This window comes from Gavialis gangeticus, unplaced genomic scaffold, assembly GCF_001723915.1.
Source record: "Gavialis gangeticus isolate Ggan-Ray unplaced genomic scaffold, GavGan_comp1, whole genome shotgun sequence".
NCBI lineage: Eukaryota > Metazoa > Chordata > Crocodylia > Gavialidae > Gavialis > Gavialis gangeticus.
Window position 1 is genome coordinate 139,092,371 of NW_017729032.1, and position 8,482 is coordinate 139,100,852.

At 45.6% G+C, this 8,482-nt stretch overlaps 1 protein-coding gene across 3 annotated transcripts in view; it reads left to right on the forward strand.

Annotated features, from left to right (window-relative positions):
• ARHGEF7 (Rho guanine nucleotide exchange factor 7) overlaps positions 1–8,482 on the forward strand; it is a 264,001-nt gene that overhangs the window by 26,559 nt on the left and 228,960 nt on the right. For all 3 annotated transcript variants that reach the window (XR_002098888.1, XM_019524331.1, XM_019524330.1), the window contains exon 2: positions 4,841–4,927. Coding sequence is in view for 2 of the 3 variants with exons in the window: in XM_019524331.1 (XP_019379876.1) it covers positions 4,841–4,927 (87 nt within the window). In the remaining variant the exon portion in view is untranslated. The remainder of the gene's footprint in view (positions 1–4,840; positions 4,928–8,482) is intronic.

Here is an 8,482-nt window from a genome sequence, read left to right on the forward strand (position 1 = left end):
CCCCAGCTCTATGGTCCTGCTGCCCCTTATCCCCTCAGCCCTGCTGGTGCCTCTCACTCTTGACCCACAGCTCCCTGCTCCCCCCAGCCCCTGCAAGCGTCTCCCAGCTGCCCTGCCTCTGAGCACAGGCAGTGGCATGGCCCTGCCACGCAGCACCCTGCTGGCCCTGCCCTGCTCCCTTCCCCCACTGGAGGAGCAGGCGCCTTCCCTGTCCTACTGCAGCCCAGTGCTGGGGAAAACTTCTATGCTGAGCAAAGCAAAATCCTAAATCCTGGGCATTTGTTGATATTTAAATAAATGGCTGGACAGAGCTGGGAGGACCCAACCTGGACATATGGTAACCCTAAGAAATGGTGCGAGACAGGGTGCATGGGGGAACCTGCAAGATTAAAGGAGCTGCCATGCAGCCTACTTACACCATGAATTCAGTAGGTCCCTACAGAGAAGGTAGCTGGTCCAGAAGTCAGAGACTGTCTTAATTTTTAAACTTCTAAATGCTGCTCATTAGCTAATTAAGGACTCTGGGATAAATATTATTGCTTGTTAAAATGATAATCTTGATATTTTAAAAGATGCTACTTATTTGATGCATGAGGAATGCATTTCTTATGAGGAAGACTAAAGTTTGTAGTGATTTTTTTACATGTTCTTCCTGTTTTGGCACAATGCATAATTTGAAGGGAGTGATCCTTACTATGAAGAGAGATTTTGATTGAAGTGGAGACAATTGGGTAGAAGATTAAAAAAGCCAACAATGATAAATTGATTAGAAGGCATGAGCTGTAAAGGGAGGTGGAGAGAATAATATGTATGCAGTTTAGAGAAAAGATGTCAAAGGTGTGTGGGGGGGAAGGGAGGATATTATCCCATAAATTCTGGAGAGAGAACGACACAAAGAAACAACTGTCTCTGGTGGCAGAATAGGAGTCTGCACGTACAGGGGAAATGGAAAGTGTGAATTTAAGTTTTTATGATAATCTTTTCTAATAGTTGGTATAGTTAAATGAGGGATTAATTGGTTCAGGGAGTGTTGGGGTCTCATCACTACTGGTTTTCAAAAATAAATCAGGCAAAACAATTAGGAGATATAACAATCAATACAAAAAGAATAAACTAGTGCAAGAGGGATGAACTTGACGTTTCTTTCAGGGGTTTGATTGTGCCACAGAATTATTGAGGTTCCTGCTCATGGTGTAGTTTGTGACATTTTCTTGTTTTTAAATTTATTTCTGACTGATTCCAAGAGGGTATAGTTAATAGATGTACTACAGAAACATCAAACACCTTAATTAAAGAAAGATGGGAAGAAAAATCATTAAGCAGACTGTTGTGTTTGATAGAGCATTAGTAAACAAAATTAGCGTAAGCAGCAACTTTAAGTTTTTGCAGATCCTCTGTTATAAAGGTCTTGAAAGGCAAGATTAGAGATTAAGTGTTGAACTTCAGAGAACACATTGTAAACCTCAGATCTTCTTGCCTGCTGTCACTTGGATGTTGTCTTAGAAGTGCTAGCATTGGTTGTGTCTGTATTCTGCCCCAATTGAGGCAGAATACAGCTAAAACATCTGGAGGCAGTGGGTGGTTCAATATTTCTAATAATTCCATTTTTCCTGATTCAACTAAGTCCTTTTTATTTATTTATACTATCATGGTAACTAAAGTGTCCTTGGCACTGTATAAACAGGTAAGAAGATCTTGGTATTGTCACTTCAGGAGTTAAACAGTCTGAAATAATCTCAGGTCCTAAGTGTTATGGCATTAGACATGCTTGCAGAATATCTGTAAGTGGGGACAACATGTATAGATGAATAAAAGTACCCTCCTGAAAAGTTTGTATTCAGATGTCACTATCTTTGGTAGTGCTAACACCCTTCATCTTCCAATGACTCCCCCTGCTTCTATATAAGGCTTTCTCTGTCAAGCTTACCTATTTATTCAGGTCCTGCTCTGCCCTGCTACTCAGGTGAGCAGAAATCACTGGGATTTATTTGTGAACTAAGCTCTGGGTACTGCAAGTGATCTGGGTACTGCAAGTGATCAAGGTGTATTCCAGCACATGCAGAATTTCACTCTAGTGAGTTGTCCCACTGAAGCCAATAGGACTAATAACGTGTAAAATTTGGCTTATTCGGTGCTTAAGCATTTTTAGAAGTAGGCTTAAACTACCATTTGATATAAATAATGGTGTCGGAATGAATGATAATGATAAATGGGGAGCAGACACTTTTCATGTTGTCTTTATATTTCATATATTTCAATCAGATCTTTTTCTTCCTGAACTTAAATTGAAGAATTTGAAGAAATCACCGTGGTCTGGTTGATTATAGGCACTGGTAATTAGTTTCTGTCAAATTCTGATGTCTGATACTAGCATTTTGATAACCAGTGCAGCAGCAGATACTGCTCCTTCTTTATTTTCTTGAGATTGCCCCACATGATTTTAATCAATAGGGTGAAAGTCTGCTCTCATAAACCATATTTCCTTGCATACAACACACACCCAAAGTTAGTCCCCCAAAATTGGAGTGTGTATTAAGCAGGGAAGATGATCTTCTGCCTGGAATAGAAGCATCCTGTGCTTGGATTCTTGCTATGCCCAGGGTGCATCTACATATACATTTAACACACTTTTCCTGATGTGAATTAAATTTAGAACCTCCAATCTGAGGTACAAAATAAATGCTCTTTAGGCTGACCTAATGCGCAGTAGCAAAAGTGCATGCTCTTTTAGTGATGCTTAATATGCAGTAGCCTATTTTTCTGTGCATTAGTGTATTTGCATATGCAAAAAACTAGAACTCTTGGTTCCAAAATGATCTTCTATTAGACCCACTAGAAAATGGCAAGAAAATTGTCCTTTTTTGCAAGCTTTTGGGATCAAAGTCCCTTCGTCAGGCTCTGGGAAAAGTGTAGATGGTACAAGATGGTAAAAAGTCTCCCTAGGTAGGAAATAAACTTCATTTTTGCACAGAGGGAGCTGAAGATGGAAGGCTGTCCTGGGTCCATGAGAGTGTCTTTGTGAGCTGTGTTGAGTAGCTCTTTGATGTGTTGATCAGGTAGAATTCCTTCCCTGGAGGTGTCAGATGGCAGGCAGGGAGGTAACCCCCCCTCCCCCCAAAAAAACCCTTCCTTGTTGTTCTGCAATGAAGTTTAAAATCCAAAATCGGCTAAAAATCAGTATCTTCCATGTTTCAGGGGTGTACTTGGTAGTCGTGTTTATTTCCTACCTATGGGGATTTTTTACCATCTTGTACCATCTACACTTTTCCCAGAGCCTGACGAAGGGACTTTGAACCCGAAAGCTTGCAGAAAAGGACAATTTTCTTGCCATTTTCCAGTTGGTCTAATAAAAGATATCATTTTGGAACCAAGAATTCTAGTTTTTAGTATGTCTTTTTGCCTCAGACCAACATGGCTACCAAGTGCACCCCGAGTGTATTTGCAGTTTTTTATGTAACGTTTTAATGTGCAGTAAAATAGGATACTGTGCATTAAAGTGCACATGTAGACATGTCCACAGAGTGCAGCAGCTGCTGTATTACTATTTGAGTGAGCTGCTGTATTTCTTGGTTTATTGTTCTTTACCAAGAGGAGTTAGTGGTAGTCTCTCTTTTTAATGATCTTGATGTTCCACTAACCAGACTAACCTTTGTTAGGGCAACTTTGCCTTCTGCTATTTGCTGTGGGGGGGGGGGTTTCCCCTCCTACTTCAGTTTTGGAGACTCTTTAGCTCAGCTGTTCTCAACCTTTGGTAGATTCAAGGCACCCCTTGGAGAATGATAGCTCTTTGTCAACTCTTGTCTCTTGACTACGGAAAAAATAATAGGATTTTCTGTTGCAGAGAACTCTGAAAGATCACAACTATGGATTCATATTTGAAATTTGGGGGTTTTATCTTGTGAATTGTGTGTGCATGCTTACCAGTGCTAGCACTGCAGGGCACCCCGAAAGTATCTCAAGGCGCTGCAGTGCCATGACACCCTGCTTGTGAATCACTGCTTTAGCTCATTTCACAGAAGTCCACCTATGCAGGGCAGTCTTAGCAGCAGTTTGGGTTTCATCCTTAGCGAAGCAGGAAAGAAGGGTGAATTTGGCTCGATGGAGCCGTAACTCTGGAAAAATTGTTTTTCCTTTGCTCTTCAGAAGCAAGATGCGGCTTCTGCTCCAGGGCGGGTCGTAGGCCAGATAATACAGGGTAACTGACTTCCCGGTGTCACAGCGAATGATGCCTGAGGGAGTAGAGCACATCCACTAGCCAGAGACCTGCTCTTCCCTCATATTGAAATGGGGTCCTGGTCGACACCCTGTGAAACTTATTCGGGCACAAGACCCAGAGGTAGAAGAGGGCTCGTATCCTTTGAGCATCTGCCAAAACGCTGCCCCTTTGCCTCCGGCTTTCAGCCTGGGGTGCCCGGGGCTCTGGCGAAAGGGAGCGTGTCTGGCCGGGCTGGTCGCTCTCAACTTCGAGCCGTGGGTTGGGGGTGGCCCCCCAGGCCGGGCTCGCCGCCATCTTAGCCCGGCGGGGCTCCCGGGCCCTTGCCCTGCCGCCTGCCGGGGTCCGACTGCCGCGCGCACCGGGCGGTTGGGGAGGGGAGGGGAGGGGGGGGGGAGGTCCAAGGTACCACAGCCCCGCGCACCCTTCCCTGCCGCAGGGGGGGAGGAACGGGGCCCCACCCCTTGTTTCTTGACGCCACTTCCGGGCGCCCCCCATGTTTACTTCCCGGGTCAGCCCGAGAGGGAAGCCTTTACTGCTGCTGCTGCCGCCAGCGGAGGGAGCCGGGTCCGGGCCGGGGCTGCTACTGTGTCCCGTCCCGCGCTGAAGCGGCCGCTTGTGTTGCAGGTGTACCCGGAGCCGCGCACCGAGACCGAGTGTCTGAGCAACATCCGCGAGTTCCTGCGGGGCTGCGGCGCCTCCCTCCGCCTCGAGGTGAGTAAGTGAGCGAGCGGGGCCGGGCGGGTGAGCGGGGAAGGCGGGGGCTGGAGTGAGCCGGGCGGGGAAGGCGCTGGTGCCCTCGACCCCTCCCTCCCTTAACCTCCCTTTGCTCCGGGCTGGTGGGGAGGGAGTCCCGCCAGCTACTTCGAGGCTGGGCTGTCTTTCGAGGCTGGGCTGGGGGGGAGCTTGGCCCTGCCTGTCGTGTGGGTACACGGGAGGGTGCCAAGCTTGGGACTTGTGCCTGTTCCCTTCTTCAGGATGGGGAGGCTGTTTTTGCATGTGCTTAATGGACTCGGCTAAGTGCCTCCCCCCATATGGCTTCTTCAGGGCTGCAGGAGCCAGGGCAGAGCAGCTCCCTTTCTCACACCTCCCAGGCCAGTGATCCTCAACCTGTGGGTCATGACCAAAAAATGGGTTGGAAGAACATATGAAAGGGCCCTGAATAAACTTAAAACATGGATTATCCTATAAAAGAGAAAAATGTGGGAAGCCACAAGTTTTCCCTTGCAAGTTGGCAGAGCTCCAGCCTGTGAGGAGCTGCTTGGGGTGGGGCCCCCATGCACCACAGCCTGGGGGCAGGGGCCAGTGGGTCAGGAGTGAGGGGCACTGGATCAGGACTGGCCATCAATGTTTACAAGTGGGTCCTACTACAAAAAAGGTTGAGAACTGCTGTCCAGGGCTACCTGACTGGGAAAGGCACAGGTTTGGCTGTGCCTCTGATTTCATCTCCAAAGGTGCCATTGGGCCTTGCCTCCCTCCTGCCTTCAGGCTTGTGCGGTTTTGATACCGTCTTCCTCAAGCAATGTTTAACCTCTCGTATTTGTGTGATGTCGTCACCCGCCCATATCCCCTAGTGACAGAAGCCAGCTCTGGCAATGCAGTAAATCTGTCATATCCCTTTCTGTAGTTTCTCTCGGAGAAGTCTCTGCAAGGCTGGAGGCTTTAATACACTGTAGAGTTGCAGGGTGTGTCTATGCCACAATCCTGGTGCTCCGAGGTCATGCATATGCCATGAATACACACTCGGGTTCCTTGAATACTAAGGTATGAGACGTCACTTTTGTAAGTCTTCCAGCATCATTCTTTTTTTTTTTTTTTTTACTGTCTAAGAAGGGTATTAGCACATCTTACCTGAGGAGTTGCCTGTTATCTTCTGCTTTGTATGTTTGTATCTGATTAAGGCAAGTAGGTGTCTATTTAAATTTTCAGCAGTGGATGTGTTGACAAGCATCGGTATGGTTCAGATGATGGGAAAACAGGGGTAAAGAAAGAAGCTAAAGGAAAACGGAGAAAATAGAACCTCGTATCTAAATTTAGTAGGAGTTGCATGGGTTAAGAATGGTGCCAGAAGGAAAGCAAAAAATAGCTATTAAAACCCCAAACAAAACAAACCTACATATGCTTCTCTCCAGGGAAAGGTTGCAGATTCATTATGAAGGGAGCTTGCAGCTTTTTTGGAGATGGGTATCAGAGCTTTCAAGCACGACAGGTTGGGAGTAGACATACTGAAGGCTTTGCCAGTTCAATTTGTCTCCCACAGTTTCAGGAAGGCTTTACCAGACCACCTGCTTTGTGTGATGAAATAGCAAAACAAAACAACCTAAAAGGGATCTTTTCATTAACTCTTAACTGGGTCCCGAGGGCTTTGCAGCAGGATTCCTGGAACACCTCCTCTGCCCCCCCACTTTGTTCCTATCCTAGACTGAGGTAGCTGGCTATAGTAGCTTCCAGTATAGGTTTGATCAGGTTTCTGGCAGGACTAGGTCACATGCCACCTGAAGAAGAGACCCTGACAGAAAAGAGCACCAAAATGCCAGGGCCAAAGGGAACCTTGTCCATGCTGAGATCTGGCCATACCACGCTGGTTAGACAAGCAGTGCATGTGGGATGCCATGGGTTTGCTGTATCCCATTACAGGTGCCTCTTTGTGGAGAAGGGGGAGAGCAGTCCAGATAGAGCAAAGCAAAGCAAGCTGGTTTAGTAAGTGGTCTCTGCTCCCTTAACTTACCCTGGACTTCTCACCTGGCTCTTTGAACAAGATGCAAACTTGCCTTTATGAAACATTGCTTTCGTCACTGGGATTCTATGAGATGATGTGGCCATGCTGTGCTTTTGCTCATGTAACATATGAGATTTCATCACGTACCACATGTACCATTTAAAAAGTTGTTGGATTTTGGAGTGCACATAAATGAGAAATACGGTAAGAGCAGCTTCTGCTGTTTATTGCCAAAAGTAAAATCTGCACAGAATCTGCAGGGAGCAGAACAATGAGGAGTCTTGGCTTCCTACTTGCTGCTGCTACTCACTTACAAGGCGCGACCTACCTTCCCCCTCCCCAAATTTTGCCTTTCTAGATAAGGTGTGTATCTTATTCTGGGGTTCATTTTAGGTGAGAAAATGTAGTTGTTATTTTTTTTTCCACTTGCTCTCAGGTTTTGTGAGACCATACGTTTTCTCCATATGAAGCCTTTTCCTCTATCCACTAGCAATGGAGACAGCATATGTAAAGTTTAAGGAACCAAAACAGAAATCCTCTGAAAAGAATGAACTCTTCAAGTGTGTTGCTTATTTCTGTAGCAAAGGTGTGGGTGTACCTGAGTTTACTGTGTGCTGCTGCTTCACTTATTGGAGAAAATGTTACGAACATACTGCTTTATCTTTTAAAGGCTTTCTTAAAGTGTTTGTTCAATGTTTTATTTAAGGTTGCAGAAGGTTTGCTATACCCGTTCCCATTTCTGATCATCAGAACTGCTTCTTGGAAAGGGCCTGTGAAAGGAGACACTGTACAGACCAGGTTTGATGCTGAAAAAACGGAGTTAGTGGCACTGCCAGGACCCATATACCTGCATCCAGTTGATATTGTATACACAGATGTAGACATGGCCTCTGCAGAAGCGCATTTGTTGTGTTTGTCAGATGGCAGGATTAAAAATGGTGTGGTCACAAAACCACCATTTGTTTAGAACTTGGATGTTTGATGTCTCTGACTGGAATGCTTTGCTTGTACCATCCTTGTCTTCCGATTCTGGACAGAATTGTAGCATGGAAGGGATCTCAAGGGTCCTCTGATTCAATCTCTTGCACAAATATAGGTTTTGCTATTTCTGCACTTAATCTTCATTGGAGTCTTTCAGAGAGATTCTGCAACTTCTCTGGCAGCTTGTTCTCTGGTCTTAGTGTTTTTACAGTTAAGGTTTTCCTGTGACTTGCTCTAAATGTCTTTTGCTGTAGTTTTTTAAACCCAGTGACATCTGTTCTGCCTCTGTGGCAAGGGAGAGCAGTCTTTCTTCATTTTCTTTATGATGGCATTTCATGTGCGTTCTGAGATGTGTTGGGTTTTTGTTTTTTTTAATAGTTCCAGGAACCATCCTCTCAGCTCCTCCCTCATCACAGTGACAAGTGTTACTTAAAAGGCCACAGTGTGTCAGAAATGAAAAGCATGAGTGGAGAAATATGCCAGTTTAAGGAACAGAGAAGGTTATTTAGGGAACAGTTTCATCCAAGTTCGTTGATTTGATTATGAAGGTGGATTCTTCACTGTCTGAA